The following is a 16,794-nucleotide window of genomic DNA, read 5'->3' on the forward strand; positions in this document are numbered from 1 at the left end:
CGTTTAAGTATACTTGGTTAAGAGGCTCTTTCTTGTTTCTTCTTATTTAATCTTCATATATCTGGTTATTTCTAACGTTAATCATTTAATCCAGATGTTGTTTGTACAGTTACATATACAGAAGTACGTAAGTACATCAAGGTTAAAAATAATTTGTTGAAAATTACACAAACTCAGCGACTGATTTTGTTTAACTGTAAATCCAGCACATAACACAGTAATTGAGGTGTGCACATCAGACTTGTCGAAATGAAAGCCTATCGTAATAACTAGATTGACTGTTGAAGGCCTACAGTCACAGCTCGGTAATCCAACGCGAACACATACTGCATCTGTAAATGCATGTGGGTGAACACATGCACACTCACCTGTCGGTATCTGTCAGTTTGATGCGAGGCATCTGTGGGTTTTATTTACCAACAGACTTGTGCTTTACCCTGTGAGCAGCCCCAGTATAACAGTTCAGATTCACCTTTGCTGTCTTCTTGCATATCACACTGTCTCTCAGTCTCACAGTCAGCCTCCAAGCTCATCTCATGTGCCTAGTGAGCATGCTGTTCACTATATGAAAAACTCTGGGTAGAAGAAACCCCAGTAGCACCCATAACTTTCATGTCTCAGGAAAGCAGGATGGAAGGAGGTGTTGATAGTGACAAGGTAGTGGGTAGTCTTGAAAGTAGAGTGGAGAGCAGTGTTAAGATCACTTGCAGCCTTTTCTAGCCAGCCCTGTGCCTTGCTGCTAAGCGGGGCCCGTTGCCAGTGCTCGCAAAGGCTGTAATGAGTTTATTTCATGTCGGCTGTGAAAGTGCCCGTCTCTGTCTCGCAGGCACTCAAACAGAGCTGAGACCCATAAACACAAAGTGCAGTGTGTAAATCCCCACAGCCTGACATCTCCCAGCCTGCCCTCTATGGCTTCTGAGCATCTCTTTATCGAGAGAGAGAAGGGAGAGGTGAGATCCTCACTTACCCTCTGAGAAGACATGAATAGCCTGGAGACAATGTGCAGGGCAGCTTCCTCATGGAAGACCACAAGCACTGCACTCTTTATCTTCTCCTGCTTATGCTTGTCTCTGCTCAGTAAGCGTGGTTTTTTTTTTTTCCGTGTCGGTAGCAGACCTCTGTGGAAATATATCAAAAAGTCAACTGTTGTACAGAAGATGATGTTTGTTGTGCAGCAGTGTTCCAAAAAGGTACAGCATGCTAGTGTAAAGTTGCATTCTCTTGGGGATGTTGTCTTTATGCTATATGAGTTGATTTCATTTAGTGCATACAGCTTTATAAACCAAAGATTATGTAGGCACAGGTGAATAAAACCCCCCATAACAAAACAACAATTTTGTGCTTTTGTATATGTTTTACATGCATTGCTACCATTATATTTCAAATGATTTTTTTAGAGGGCAATCCGATATCTCTTTTTTCCGTATTTAAATATATGTAGATTTCTGCTGTTTGCACTTAAACGTATAAATGATTTCGGTTGTAAGCAGCAGCAGATCAAAAACCGCGTGTGCTCATTCGCTTTGGCTTGTGGTGCTTCACCTCTGACGAATAGGACATCAGATGTGCGTTTTCCATGACGTCAGCCGGCCTAGCTTGCCCTCCTCTCCTGTCCAATCCCCTCCCCTTGATGCAATGCAAAATTCCCCACTTGTGTTCTCTTTCCAAACCCAAGTCGGTGTCTCTACACAAGGTCCCTGTGTAGAGCTGTGTCCTCACAGGGCCTTGGAGTGAGTGGTAGGTCACTGCTTAAAGAAGCAGTGAATGAAAGAGGTGGGAAGAGGTGGAGATGTAGAATGAGAGAGGGGAGTTTCTATCTCTCTCTCTTCTCTGACATGGCTCTGGTCCGGGTTGAGGGATTAGTGTGTGAGGCTCCACCACAGCCTCTTCCTTGGCTTGTTTCCAGATATTATCTTTAAGTGTGAGCTCAACACCAGCCTCTCTTTCTTATTCCCCTCTTCCCTTCCCCCTTCGTGTACGAACTCAGTGGTGTGAGTCATCCCAGGCTGCTCGGGGAGTGATTTAATTGCTCTCTCTCCTCCTCCCTCAACATGCATGTCTCGTAGAGGCCGTCACTGACCCTCTACTTATACAAAAAATACCATCAACCTGTTCGTTGCCACAAAGGTTGGACTGTCTTCTAAGACAGTGCCAATACAAACTCTAGAAATTTGCTCAGTTATCCCCATTGGTGGTGACAGAATGCCACCTGCTTCTGCCACGCTTTGGTGTGATAACCCTTCTGTATTGTGTAGCCATGCTGAGTGAATGTGTGCACAGTATAGGGAGATAGAAAACACCCACAACAACAGTAGAGCTTTTGTAATCACAGAAAAAAAGCCTCCTGCCATTTTCACCTTGAGGATAAGAGAATTGTTGTGACTGGCACTTTGTTGGTGCAGACACTCTGAGGTAATACCAACTCATTAACCTATGACACAGATATGATGGTCTTCTGTAAGAGAAACAGTTTTGTGCTTTTGCTTTTATGTTACTGTTTTTGCTTTATGCAGCGTGTCCTTCACTGTAACTTTTTTACTTGGGTAAAAACACAGAAACCTCATTGTGTTTTCAGTTTTAGCCATTTATATGCAGTTGTATTCTGCATACAAGAGATTCTACTAGCATAAATCGACGCTTTTTTCCTGTCCTCATCTGCAGTTGAGAGGTAATCCAGTAGGTGGCACTGTTCCTGCAGAGGAGCAGGGTATTGGGGGGTGTAATGTGGAGGCCACCTTGCTGGGATTGGCTGAATGTGATTGAAAATAGGTCTGCCTTGACTTGGCAATATCCATCCATATATGAACCCTCTCAGATGAAAGACTTGTTTGTTGTTAATAGGCAAAGTAATTACTGCACCTCTGCAGCAGTCAAATATCCTTCATAGCAAAGTGATTCAACATTGACATTGGCTGTGAGATAGACAGAGCTCAAAAAGGGGTGCTGAGGCTAAAATGACGCTGTGATTATAACAATTAGAGAGCCTGAGCATAGAGTGTATTGCTCCAGGGGCCGACTGGCTTTTTTTCTCTCCTGTGATGCTGATGAGTGTCTCAGAGTTGTATAACAGCAGACAGGGATCAATGGAGAATGCTGACTCTTGAGAATACCATGGATGTACTTTAGACTGCCTGCAATGGCTACTAATCCACAATGATTATGCTGTGTCTTTGTGCTTGGCCTAGTCTAGACAGACAAAATGCATACATACAGATGCACAGCCTCTGAGTACGAAGCACAGTCACTTTTTACTCTCCAAAAACACACGTTTCTGCATTTATGTTCCACCGCTATCACCACCAAAGTCTCTTTAGATTTAACTAACATTTAACCTAAAGCTATACTGATGTTGTTGCTTCCGTTGCTGAGTTTCAGCACACTGAGCCATCGCCAGGAGGCAAGGCCTATAGGAACACAAACAAAGTCCTAATGCTTACCTCCAGATCTCCACTCTTCATCCCCCTCTCGCCTTCATCTCGTCTCGCCTTTTCTATGCTACTGTGCTGCCCAAAGTGGATGTTTCAGTCACAGCATCCATTTCAAAATGCAGCATTGATTTCATTTTCAAAGACATTCACATTTGAGTAGGTGTCAGTCTTTCACATTTGAACACTGAATTAATACTGTGATTCAGTGAATACTTTATGTTTATACTACACATGAGCCAAATAGTCTTTAATAATACTATTTATTGTTTATTTTAGGCTAGCCAAGGGGCAAAGAGATAATGCTTGGCATGCATGATTGGCATAGTAAAGGCTTCTGACTACAGATGTCTGCTGGAAAAATGTCCAAAAGTATATTTAATAAATTAATTTTTTTTCTGTTGCTGACAGAATACAACATTTCTTTACAGTACTGGTATTTTTCCCAGTGTTTTCTTTTTATTTATACTCATGTAATGCTTGTTCTTTCTTATAGCTGTATTGGAACTGAATGTCCCAGAGCAGCCAGTTGTGGCGTTGCACTCCAGTGATGTGGTACTCAGCTGCTCCTTTAACCACACCAACCCCTTCAACCTGTCCGATCTGAGTGTCTTCTGGCAGTTGACAGACACACAACGCAGTGTGCATAGGTACTTGGAGGGACACGACCAGCTGGCAGACCAGGCAGAGAGATTCGCCAACCGTACCAGACTGTTTCCCAACCAGCTGGGCCTGGGCAATGCTTCACTCCTACTAAGCAGGGTGGTGGTGGCTGATGAAGGCAGCTATACCTGCTTTGTGAGGGTGCAGGACTTTGGCAGCGCTGCTTTGCTGCTGCAGGTGGCTGGTAAGTCAAGCTGTGATGTCTGTGACACATTAAAATGCACAAAGTGTGAAAAGTGTTTTTCAAGATCGATAAATGCTATATTCTACGTTCGTGGTGTAATGGAATCATAATTTCCGTAGGGATTAATGAAGTATTCTCATTCTGATTCTTGAATTAGGCTAAAGAAATAGAGTTGCACATTTTTATGAATTCACCTTGATCTAGTATCGCTAACAACAACTACATAATGAGCATATATGCACCAGTTAAATATAATCAATTTAACTTTCGTACAATTAACTTCTTTGGGATAAATTCCTTTCTCAAGATGTAAATAGTTTCCTCTGGGCTATTAAGCATTGATTTTGGTCAAACATTGATTCTGTCATCATTATCTGATGACATTGATTATTAGCCGTTGTTATGGTCAATCAGCCATCGCTAACATCTTCTCTTCTGGGTAACCACACATCCCACTTTGACAGCAGGGATTCTTCTTTTTATTTGTAGTGGTACTTTGTGCCTTTCATCCCTTCTCACATTTCTGTATCTGTTATGAGTTTGTTTCTGTTTTATGCATCAGGCAGTGCTAATGAATATGTTTCATATGTATTCTTTTTTTCCCCTCTGCCGGGGAAAGGGACAGCACTGCCTCCAACGGTGACAAATTGGTTTCATTTTATGCATTAGAATGATAGGTATTCTATTTTTAGCCAGCATTTAAAGTAACACTGCAGATTTCCTTCAGCTGCGCTGAAAGAAAATGAATGGAACTCTCAACGGAAATCTGTCAGTCAAATGGACAGCTGAGGAAGTTAGTGTGTGCCACACTATAGCCGTCTTCGTATTGAGAGTCCACTTTTCAAAAAGCAGCACAAACTTATTTCATCTCGCCCTCAGCTCCACCCCATTGTTTGTTGTGCAATGATTGGTTCTGGGAATACAGCAGCCTCTTTCTTCGCCACCTCTGTACTCATGCTTCAGCTCAAGGGATTGGAAAAGCGTGATTCTAGCCGAGGCTGACGACTCACCCCTCACCTCCACCCCTCTGCACTCTTTTCTGTGCCATAGGCTGAGTCGTCCCAAATCTCTCAGCATGGCAGTTTTCTCCCAGGCCTCCTCCTCACTCGCTTGCACTATATTTTTCTTTCTGGGAGTGGCTCAGTGCTTTGGGTCTCCAGAGAGAGTGGCGTTAGAGTGTAGAGATGCAGCATCAGGATGTGCCGCAGATGCTGTCTGTGGGATCTTAAGCACTGTGTTATGCTAAGCTCCCTAAATATAATTAAGAATTTAATGGGAATCATGTCAAACAGTTCCCAGGGTGACACTCACTGCAGAGAATCTAAAACCAGTGAATTCAGTATGGCTCTGCTGCTCTCTTATCCCTATTCTCACCTGTCTTTACTCATCCTAGTCCTCTTTTTTTCTTCACTCCCTCCTTCAGTCCTAACCCATATCTTATCTTTCTTTGTGTGCACATTTTTTTCCCCAGCACCCTATTCCAAGCCCGTGGTGACTTTAGAGCCTCAATCCAACCTGCGGCCAGGTGATGAGGTTGCCCTGACTTGTGTTTCCTATGGTGGTTATCCTGAGGGTGATGTCATATGGCAGGACGCGGGCGGGCGCAACCTGACAGAGAATATCACCACTTCAGTTGTGGCCAATGGAGAAGGGCTGTTTACCGTGACCAGTGTATTAACAGTGGTGCTGGAGCCCAACAGTACCTACAGCTGCCGACTGATCAACCCAATACTTGGAGAGGAGGGCTACATCTCCGTTACAGTCACAGGTGGGATTTATAAAAGTTTTCTCATTCATGTGGGGAGCGAACAAGCAAATTCTCATTGGTTTCCAACGTTATTTAACGTAACCAGCTTACACTGCATTTTTTTTTGTTCATTCATAAATATGTAGCATTTCTTATTAAAGTCTTGTACGCTTTTGTTAATCAATCAATGAGTTGAATTTTCTGCTGTGGATGCTTAACTTTTTTCTCCCTTTCTAAGTCACAGTAATGATATAAAGAAATGAATGAGAAATAATGAAATGTCCAATTATGGTCCAATAAGCATAACCTATCAGTTCTTGTGCATTGTTAAATTAGATCAGTGAGTTATTATTTCCCTAAGCATAGTCAAATAGCTATTCAGCAGATAATGAAAGAATGTGCAGTAAGAAGCAATTGGCCTCCCAGCAGCTGTCTGCAGGAAGCATTTGCTAACCAGGGATCAGGATGATGTGCTGTCCTCTCTTTCATTGTTTTATGTAATCTTTAGCAATATGTGTGACAGTACCTGTATGACAGGTCTAATAGTCTCCTACACCCACCCTCCACCACCTACCATCCATGTCCCCCCTGCGCTGCTGGTGTATTCTATGTGTTAAGTGCAAGGAGAGTACCGTGTAAGGTGGGCCAAGGCTGGGTCTCTAATGGGAGCAGCACTGTGTGAAATGGCTCATAAATAAGTAGAGGTGGCCCGAGCCTGCTCTCTGGGCTGAAGCTGGTGCTGGAGCTTGGGTTGTTGAGGCGGAGGTCGAGGCAGAGGTCAGGGAGTGCTGCTCCACTGGGCTGGGAAATGACTGTGCTGTCTGGAAACAGGATGGCCGATTGGCAGGACTGGATGGCTGAGGGAAGGTGGCCTTTCTAACAATTTGGTTGGCCTCTTTTAAAACAGCACAGATAACCAGTCAGAAGTACCATTGGGGGAGTAGAAAGGTATTAAAAACACGGTGTGAATGAAATACGACTGAAGGGAAGTAAAGTAATTGTTAAAATAGTCTGTGGTGGCTATTACCCTTCTCCATTTGCTGGATTGATGGACTATTTCTGGTTTTGCTGAGATAGATATAATAGTGTTATTTTCTTTCACTCCTCTGTTTCCTCTCTACAAACAAAAGTCTTCCATTTTGAAAAATGTTGATGAAGCCTTCTGGGCTAGTGATTTAAAAGGTCATGCAGTTGGTCTTTTTGTTTTTTCTAGGAGAGGCAAGTCAATACCACAACAATATTTTTCTTATTTATTTGCATAGCTTTTATTAATAATACAGCCTGTACATGGGAATCCAGACATTTAAACGTTACAGATTTGTTCCCTGATGGTAAAGCTATTCTTATATATCATTCTACGGTTTTGGTTTTTTCCCCCAAACTAAACATCAAAGAAAACCTGTGTCAAGAAACCCAATCAAAGAAGACAACAAAAACCAAAATAGTCCAAAAATGTGTCTGGCTAAAGACTGCGTTGAAACTTGTTGTAACAAACGGAGACAACAAAAGAAGCAAATCCACAAATAAACTAGGGGAACCCTTAATTAAAGCAGTGGTGATTGCAATTTTCAGCAACTGGGTGCACATGAATAAGAGTAATTTCTCAGTAGGAGCGGCAGCACAGCTTGATGATGGCCCAAGTTGTAAGTAAACACACAGAAGATTTATAGTATTTTGTGTGTCACGATACAAGAGGGCTTGTTTGAAATGAAAATGTATTTGCATTTGTTTACAACAGCTGGTGTGTACTTAACAGTTTGTGTAATTAATTCTGACCTAGCAGAACTCTTCTGCTGGAGTAGCAGAGTGTGCCGAGCTTGAGTTGATATTGCGAATGCGCTTGCTGTATACACTTAGGAACAGCACACCACACTCAGGCAGGGATGAATCCTATTATAAGAATGGGTGAAATCTGCTTAAAATTCTAAATGGACTATGAATGTGGGGGGAAAAAAAGAGTAAGAAATAAGAGAGTAAAGAGAGAGCGTGAGAGAGAGAGATGAGAAGAGGTAAAGTGTGAACAAGCATGTTCAAATTTCACACTCTCCCCAGTCTTTGATTGAAAAATTACAATAGTAATACAAATCTCCCCCAGGCAGAACACAAGTTTGACAAGGTTAATTTTGAGAAAATGAACCCTTTACCCAAACTGAGCCAAGCACTATGTAGTCTGGCATGAGCAACATGTTGAGAGTCTGTGTAAAGTGTTCCTTAACACATACTCATACCTCTTTTCCTGTTAGTACAATTTAAACTTCTGCACCATAAACATCTTAACTTCCAACAAAGCATTCACACAGCATATGCAGATATCATCAGACATCTCTGAGACTGTTTTAGCAATGCCCTGCAGAGTGCTGGTCAGCTTTTAAGCTGAGGTCCTGGAGTAGAGAACGTTTTTTGTGTTGCTGGGATATTGATAAATTTGCAGAGTGAAGCACAGATTAGGTGTGGGGAGACCCACAGGAATAGTTGGTATTAATGAACAGTTGAATGATGGAAAGGCGCAGCCTCTGTCCTCAAATGAACCATTGCCTATTTGTTTGCCTGGACAGTGTGCCTGTGAACCTCCCTCCCTTCCCCCTTCTCTTTTCTTGAGGCCGTTCACTGTCTCACACTCGCAACCTATTCTGACCACTTTGTTCTTGTCAAAAACAATTATGTTTTGGGGATCAGCAGTTTGTCTCCTATCATTGTTTTTTTCTGATTTCCAGATCCTTTTCTGAATGTAGAGCTTTAGCAGTGTATCCCATCTTCTGGAGCTGTGTGATTGCTGCAGTGTGTTGTCTGATGGCTGGGTTTCAGGACTGTCACTGAACACCCCCTCCAGCACCACCCCCACTCCGTCTGCTTGCTCTCTCAATGTGAAAGGCACCATTTCCCCGGCATTGCTCTGCTGGCACAGCATTTACAGTGAAAAGTGTGCCGATGGAGATCGAGTGAGGAAAGGAAGGAGATAGAGAGATGATGTAGGGAGATAGAGGGAGCAAGGGAGGCAGAGTTAGGAGGGGTATGAAGTAGATGACAGAAAGTAAGATGGAAACAACAATGTTTGCTGAGCCCAGAGCTGTGGCATTTATGACCTGACACACTGGAGATAGACTTGCAGATGGAATGTGAGGCCATCCCACCCAGCACGGAAAATTTCCTGCTGGATTTTACTATCTTTACACATTTTTCAAGGTTTCGTTGGGTAGCAGAGTTAGTTAAAGGTTAGCACTGTTGTTTTGTACACTGCCTGAACAATCATTGGGAAAATGACTATTTTTAACCTCATCATTTTTTTTTTCTTTTCTTTTTTTTACATTTTCCAACTCTTAATATTTTAGCCATGATTGGGTCTTTTTCAGATTTAATTCAGTAAGTACCCTTATTTGTGTAAAGAGGAATGGAGCAGCCTCTGAGGTGATTACCACCTTATGTTAAGACTTCCATGATCATTAGGCAGCTTCACCGGCTCAACTAAAATTGCCTCAAAACCAGCACCCTACTATATTATTGTGAAAATGTTGGTGTGACCCTAAAAAAGGTTTTGCTGTGGAGCAAAAGTATTAAAGAAAAACTTTTTCTAGAATGTCCTCTGTCAAGTGCTCAAAGGCATTGTGTAGTTCTTTGTAGACCCTAGCTAAGGAAGCTAGGTAAAAGGGCAGTTTACAGTTTCTTAAGTTATTTTATACTGATCCGTGTAGGGTAATTCTTTATTGGTATTTAAATAATCCTTAATATTAGGAGCAGCTTGGTGGTACTTGATCACTTTGATGAAAGACCTAGTGTGTCTTTGATGGTAGGAGAAACTCGATTCCTCTGTGGTTCCTTCGGAGCTCAAGAGAAAACCCACACAAGCACAGCGAACATTTTAACTTCTCTGCCCTGACAGGGGTGGAAACCCAGAATCTTCTTGGTGTGAGACAATGTGCTGATGGCACAAATGGTTGGGATTGGCTTTGTTTGTGTGTGTTTTGCTTGCTTTGCAACAATCACCAATCTTCTTGCTCGTAAGCAGTACATGACATTTTTTACCATGCATGAACCCTAACTCTAACTAATACTAACCGCCCTTAAATCCCTTTCAGCTCATAATATCTAAAGGATTGCTCAACTCATTTGGCTTTATGAAAGACTCTTATGCAAATACATGCCTGATGGTGAACATTAATGTTTATACCTTAACAGTTTCTTTCTGAGAGTCTTTTCTGGGCAACCCACAAACTTTTGCCTGCAGTGTATCCCCAAGGAGATTGTTTGTTACTGTATAATTGTGAAACAAATGCATACATATTCAACCTTCGCTGGATAAATCAAGGTTAAAAAGTATTTTTAATTGCTATACAAACATTGACCTTTGTCAGGCAGACGGATTCTAACACAGGTGCTAATGGTAAGTGGGGTTTGTGAAAATATTCTGTATTCATTCCACTTAGAAGTATTATTTTACATCATTAGATGTGTGCCAGCTTGCTTCTTACAACTTTTTTCAGTCTGTGTCATTACGTTTTCAAAGCTTAATCCTGGCATCATATTGCCATCTAAATAGCCACCTGCCAGACTCATTCAACCCATAAAACACCCAGCTCTCTGCTGTTTCTAAGACTTTCAATGACTGTTTTCTCAGAATGTTGTCATATACGTTATTTATTTTCTCCTAGAATCCCTGAAGAAAAAATTGTGCAGCAGTTTGAAACATTAATGTATCTCAAATTGAAGTAAAAGCATTGCTGTACTCCAGTTGCTAAAGGGCTAAACAGAAAGATGCAGTATCTGCTGCTTTAAAGTTTCTCTCATTAGAGTAGCTGTTGTGGTGAAATGTAGTAATTGCAATTATTCATGACATATTTTACAAGCATGTTTGCATCTTACTTCAGTAGGATCTCTTATCAAAAGCTCTGTCCGTCAATGTTGGGGGAATATTTTGCCCCAAATCAAGGTTTTGCTTCTAGATTCCACAACAAACCACTGTGTTGGCCCTGGTTCTCTGTTGAACAAAGTCTAATTTAAATGCAATTAACAGAGCTGTCAGAGAAACAGAAAAAAAAAACAGTATAAATGAATCTGTTGTCAGCAGAGCAGCAAGCAAGCAAGTTTCTCGACTGTATTAATTAGTGTCCAGTGCACAAACAGGCCTTCTTCCTCTTGCTGAATGTATGCTCTGTGTTATCTGCAGCCCAGCTAGGGAAAACAACCCAATAGACAGATGAAGTAATGTAGGCAATCTAAAATAAATTCAGGTAGGCAGCAATGCACCATTGTAAGCACATTAATTCCTATCAGGATTATTAACTCCAGGCCACTTGCTGCTGTCAGTGCTCTAAGACGTCCTCTTCTGGGCCTTCAGTATAGGAAATTTTATCCCTGTATTATGGCCCAGGCAATGTTATTTGTCATGGTCCCAGTACTGTTAGCAGCTCTGAGGGATTGTTGGGTTATATTCCGTTGTGGGCAGTTGCTGATCTGTGTGGTTTTGCAAAGCTTTTGGCATTGTCAGGTTGTCAGAATGTTTTTCTTTGCTACAATTAAAAGCAACACTGACCTACAGTCAGGTTTCTGAGCTTTTGGGCAATAACACATTTGTTGTAATTGTGACTCTGGTCATCACCACAACTGATTTGAAATGAAGCAGTCGAGGTGATATAACAGTTACCCATTTTTACATTTTTCATAGGCTGAATAATAATTGGAAACTTGACTGATATGCAGTACCGTGGCCATGTGTGACCTGGCTTTTTCTTATTTAATGACAAATTAAGGAAATAAACTGGTGTGAAATTATTTCCAATTGTTCAATTTACCTTTGATAGGGCTTTCTATAAACTCTCAGTATGTTGACCAGAGAGGTGCTACAAAAGAAGCTGTCATTGTGGCGAAAAGAAAACAGACCAATTTAGAGCAATGGCAAAAACTTTAGGAGAGGCCAAATCAACAATTTGGCACAGTCTTAAAAAAAGAAGAAATACTCTTTTCTATTTGATCAAGAAATACCCCTTTACAGACAAGTAAGGACACTTGTTTAGGCATGTCATTGTCAAGTCCACAAACAGTGCATTCATGAATGTAATGAGGGTTTACCTGTCAGTGGTAGCACTCAAGAACAGGAAGTAGACTTTGCTAGTAAACATCCAAAAGGATTCTTTAGACAAATGAAGCCAAGATGAACTTGTACCACCGTGATCACATGAGAATATTATGGGGATGGGAAGGAAGCATTCATAATTCAGAACATATGAAATCACCTATCAAACATGGTAAAGGTAGACTTGGCTTTGTATGTCTGCAAATGGCTCAGCAGTGTTAACTGTTGATAGAAGCTGAAGCATTTTTGCTTCTTTGGTTAAATGCTACTAAGCTAGTAGACCAGCAATTCATTATGTATATTACTTCACTTTTTTATAGTGGTGATATAGAAAGGCAAAATTCTGAAAATTGTAAACTGTCCAAAAAGCTTAGGACCCTGGCTAGAGCATTTCTTACTACATAGGGAATTTTTCCTCTCTTTTATGTTCAGTATTTTATCTTCTAAGAACAGTTTCTGTCTATGTGCATTTACACACAGACTACATTAGTGAATGAATGTGTCTAGTTTCTACAAGACTACACCTCTCAGTTTTTATTTTGGTCTTCTGTATTTAATCAAAACGGGGTCCAGCTTTGGCATTGTACCAACACAGTATGACGTTAGCCTCTGCTGCCTTCCCACAAAGTAGAGGTTGACATCTTTATGTCTGTTCCCAGCCTGGTGGAAACCTGTCTCTCTATGTCTACCTTCGCTTTTCTTTTCAGGACACTGTATTTATGATGGTAGTAAACACACAAAAGTCCTCTTTTGTTATTGATCGATTTCATTTTGATTCGGACTCATAGCATGGACTATCATTGGGACCAGTCGGGCCCTGCAGTGTACATTTCACACAGCTCCCTGTAAATCCTGTAAGAGGGATTGGTTTCGGGAGGTCTGGCATCTGTCTTGGCTTCACGATATGAAATCATATTAGTTTCAGCTTTTTAGAGTTGCTGGGAGAATAACCACCAACGAATGACTGGGCACACCTTCAAAGTTTGGTTATTTAATTATTCAGCCCATTTATTTGATGTTTAAACTCTGCACCTGATAACACTATGAAGTATTGTCCTGCAAAGGATGTTTGCAACCTCAGTAAATTGCTTTGTTCTGTGCATGCAAGCAGTCCAAATTAGTGCCTGGCAACACACAAAAACCATTGTCTAGCGCTATAATGTGTTTTCAATTAGGAGTCGTTGAGAGATTTAGCTTATTCTCGGGATAGGTGACTCTTTTCTTCAATAGCTCTAGAGAGCAGTAATTGATTGCCAAGTGTGAAATGGAAGTTAAGAATGGACTGAGTGTGGCTGTGTCCCAAAGGAGAGTGGTTTTGAGCAAGCATATGCTGGACTCGCTCACCTCTCTTTGTACTGACAGCTCAACTTGAAACTACGTAAGCACCCGCTGACTCACTGCATGAAAAGAAACGCACCTATTACAGAGCCCTTTATTTCAACCCCTAGTGTCAAATATCACAGTAATAACTGTGATTAAGCCATGCTGTGGCCGTGCTCCTTATGATACCAGTTTGAATGGACAGTAGTTCAGCATGACTTACATCCCCTTCACGTTGCATTAATATCTTCCTGCTGGCTTGGAGTTTGTAGCCATGCCTGTCTCCCTATTGCCTGACAACTTGCAGCTCATTACAGACAAACTGTCCACAAGGAAGCAAACTCGCTCCACTTACCTTATTAATATTGTCAACTGTGTTTAATTTCATCACTTGGCCTTCTCATGTGTGATGCCGCAGTAAGTGCAACTCTTTGTCAGTGGCACAGACAGCTCAGTGACCCACACCACAAGAGTCTGTCATATCTATAATGTATCTGTCTCCACACTTTCAGTCAGTGACTCTGCCGGAATAAGAGTGATGCTATTTGTTGGGTTATTTTCCAAATGTGGCTGTTAGAGGGGTCAAGTGAAACCAAACAGGGTTTGGATCGTTCACTGTACTATGAGTGTGTTGTGGAACCAGGAACTTCCAAGCTATGTCCAAAGGTAGCAAAATCCACGTACAACTGAAAATATTGTTTGATAGGTATTTAACTTTAAAAGTGATTTTCTGATTGGACATAAGGCTTTGTACAAAGACAAGCAGAATGGCCAAAACTGCAGCCATATCTGATTTTTATTTTACAGTTCAGATATGAGAGTGGTGTCTAGGCAAGATTAATTTAATACATGTAAGCTATCTGTATCATAACAATACTAATATACATTACTGTAAACATTTGGAATGCCAAATTTTCAAGTTTTTCATTTTATTTAATTTGGCTTGTGAAATGAAAAAAACAAACAAACAAAATAAATAAGCACTGCATACATTTTCAGTGTACTATCTTTATATAAAAAAAATTAAACAGAACTCTAGCATGCTGTTTTGCTTACTACTGGTACAGTTAATTAATCATGTTCCAGTCCATCCAACCTCTGTGGGCAACTTCTCATTTTCTCATATACATTTAGAGGCTTAAGCTTTTGGACAGTTACATTTTCCTTTTCTCTGTCCTCCACCACATGTCAAAAACATAGTTTTTGATGGTAGCCCTTAGAGGTAAAATACATTGTAACTTGAGGAAAAAACAGCAAATGCAAAAAGTGGCGCAAAAAACTCAGTGGAAGTTGAATAAAACACAACTGAAATAGACAAATGCACAGCACAAGCTAATTTAATAAATATGTAAATATATACACCAGCAGTAACTGAGACAATTGTTTTTATGAAGTTTTCTTTCATCAACTCACCTATATCACATTCAGGTGTGTAGAGATTTTGTATCAGTGATATTACATTTCGTATTATAGGATGTTGTTTATATACCTGCTAAAATACATTACAAGCACACTGATGACTGATGTCCTTGGAATTCTTTATTCCGCCAATTCTGGGTAAAGTTATTTGACATAAAGTGATGACACCGTTGACCAGATAATGTAAGTGTTTATAGGTATGAAATATGTGCTGCTTCACCAACTATGACTTACTTCCAGAGATGAAAGTAAGTGTGTCCTGTTTTGTATTGTGAACCATGAGAAGAATTAGTGCCGGTACTCCAAAGCAGGAAAAGAAGCTGTCAAGGTTACAGAGTAAAATAGGATTCAAGTTGTAATCCTGAACATTGTAAACCTGCCATTGATTCTTCAACAGTGTCTTAAAATGTTTTCCCTGTATTTCCTTGTTATTTATCATGTACTTCAAAGCGAGGGACAGACAACCTCAAAGACGACAGCGGTGTGCTTTGTAATGGATTCAAATATGATTTAAAAAAAGAGGAAAACAAAGGACAAACTCATTTTAACATTTGCTTCAAGGTCTTTCTGTCGTTTAGGTGCAGTGATGGTAGGAGCCTTGTTCACTGAGTTCAGATTACATCCATTTGGTTTGCTGATATAATCTGTCAAGTAGCGAGACTAATAGATAAGAAACTAATTTGTTCCTGTTGCGATCGTGCTTCTGAATAACATGATGCAATTTTTTTAAATTCATTTTTTATTTTGTTTTGGGGGTTTTTTTGTATAAATTGTTTGTGTGTAGACGGTTGACGATGATTGTATTTGCTGCTGGCTGTTCAACAAATTGCTTAAAGAGGGTTAAAAAGATTATCTTGACCTTGACCTATAAAGATGTATTCTGTAACTGAAAAAAGAAGAATACAATCAAAAACTAAGTCCTGGTAGAAGTAATCATCATCCATTCTGTAGTACATGTGCCATCAAACCAGGTATACAGAATACATTGGATGCATTGACACATTACCGGCCTCATATAGTAGTTGTGACTCAATCCTTTCTCAGTGTTTTTGCACATCCCTGAGCAAATTATATTCACCTGTAATTATAATTAAGCCCTAGTGTAAGTGCATCTTGTCAGACTGTTTGAAAACTTGCACCTATGGTTCTCAAGACATTCATTGTTCTACAGAAAGAATATTGTCTCAAAGTCATGCCCCAACTGAGTTTGTTTTTATTTATTAAGAAAATGCTTGCTTAGCATAGCTGCTGTTTATAGCAGTGACCTGGTTCACATAGTCACACCTGGGAATGACCAGTGTTCTCATATGCCAGTAACTGAGCTGGGGTGAGCTTTAGGAGATATTACAGTGCTCAAGGACAGTTAAACATACTTTTCTGTTTTCTAACTTTTAAAAAAATGAGCAAAACTTGGTGTTTATTCATTTTCATTTTTTCTTTCATCATTGTCGCGCTTTTCCTTGTCTTCTTTTCTATCTGTTGATAGAAAAAAGGGATTTATTGACATGTTAATTATGATCAGTCAGTTTCAGATTTAATCTGGTTTGACTCTGACTTTTTCAGAACTTACTTCAGTTGTTTTGTGCCCCCAGTGTAGATATTCTAAGGTGAATGAGAGAATAATTGTCCTCATTTGTGCATAAGAAGGCATTGTTTAGTTATAATATATTCGTTTTGTGGAAAGGCTACCCTTGTGGGACATTAGTATGAACATATTGTCCCTGACTCGTTTCTCAGCCAGAGGCTGAGCATTTTCTCAGGCTAAATAACTTAGCTACACACAAGTTGTGAGACTGTGATTAGCTAAATTCCACTGAGAGAGACAGATTTACAGAGCCATTTTTTCAGTCTGTCCAAGATACCGTATTTTAAAAGTGCTGGAAGGAGACAAAGTATATTTAAGCAATAAGCCATGAGAAGCTGAACTTGACAGTGATTTTGGAACAGCTTAAAGGCATTGTTAGAGACT

General features: G+C 40.4%; 1 protein-coding gene across 1 annotated transcript in view; it reads left to right on the forward strand.

The window, feature by feature from the left end:
- Positions 1–16,794, forward strand: part of cd276 (CD276 molecule) — a 71,990-nt gene that overhangs the window by 13,009 nt on the left and 42,187 nt on the right. The window contains exons 3-4 of the mRNA XM_082536236.1: positions 3,922–4,272; positions 5,744–6,040. Coding sequence (XP_082392362.1) covers positions 3,922–4,272; positions 5,744–6,040 — 648 coding nt within the window. The remainder of the gene's footprint in view (positions 1–3,921; positions 4,273–5,743; positions 6,041–16,794) is intronic.

Source organism: Aulonocara stuartgranti (genome assembly GCF_965226115.1).
Source record: "Aulonocara stuartgranti genome assembly, chromosome: 1".
Taxonomy (NCBI): Eukaryota; Metazoa; Chordata; class Actinopteri; order Cichliformes; family Cichlidae; genus Aulonocara; species Aulonocara stuartgranti.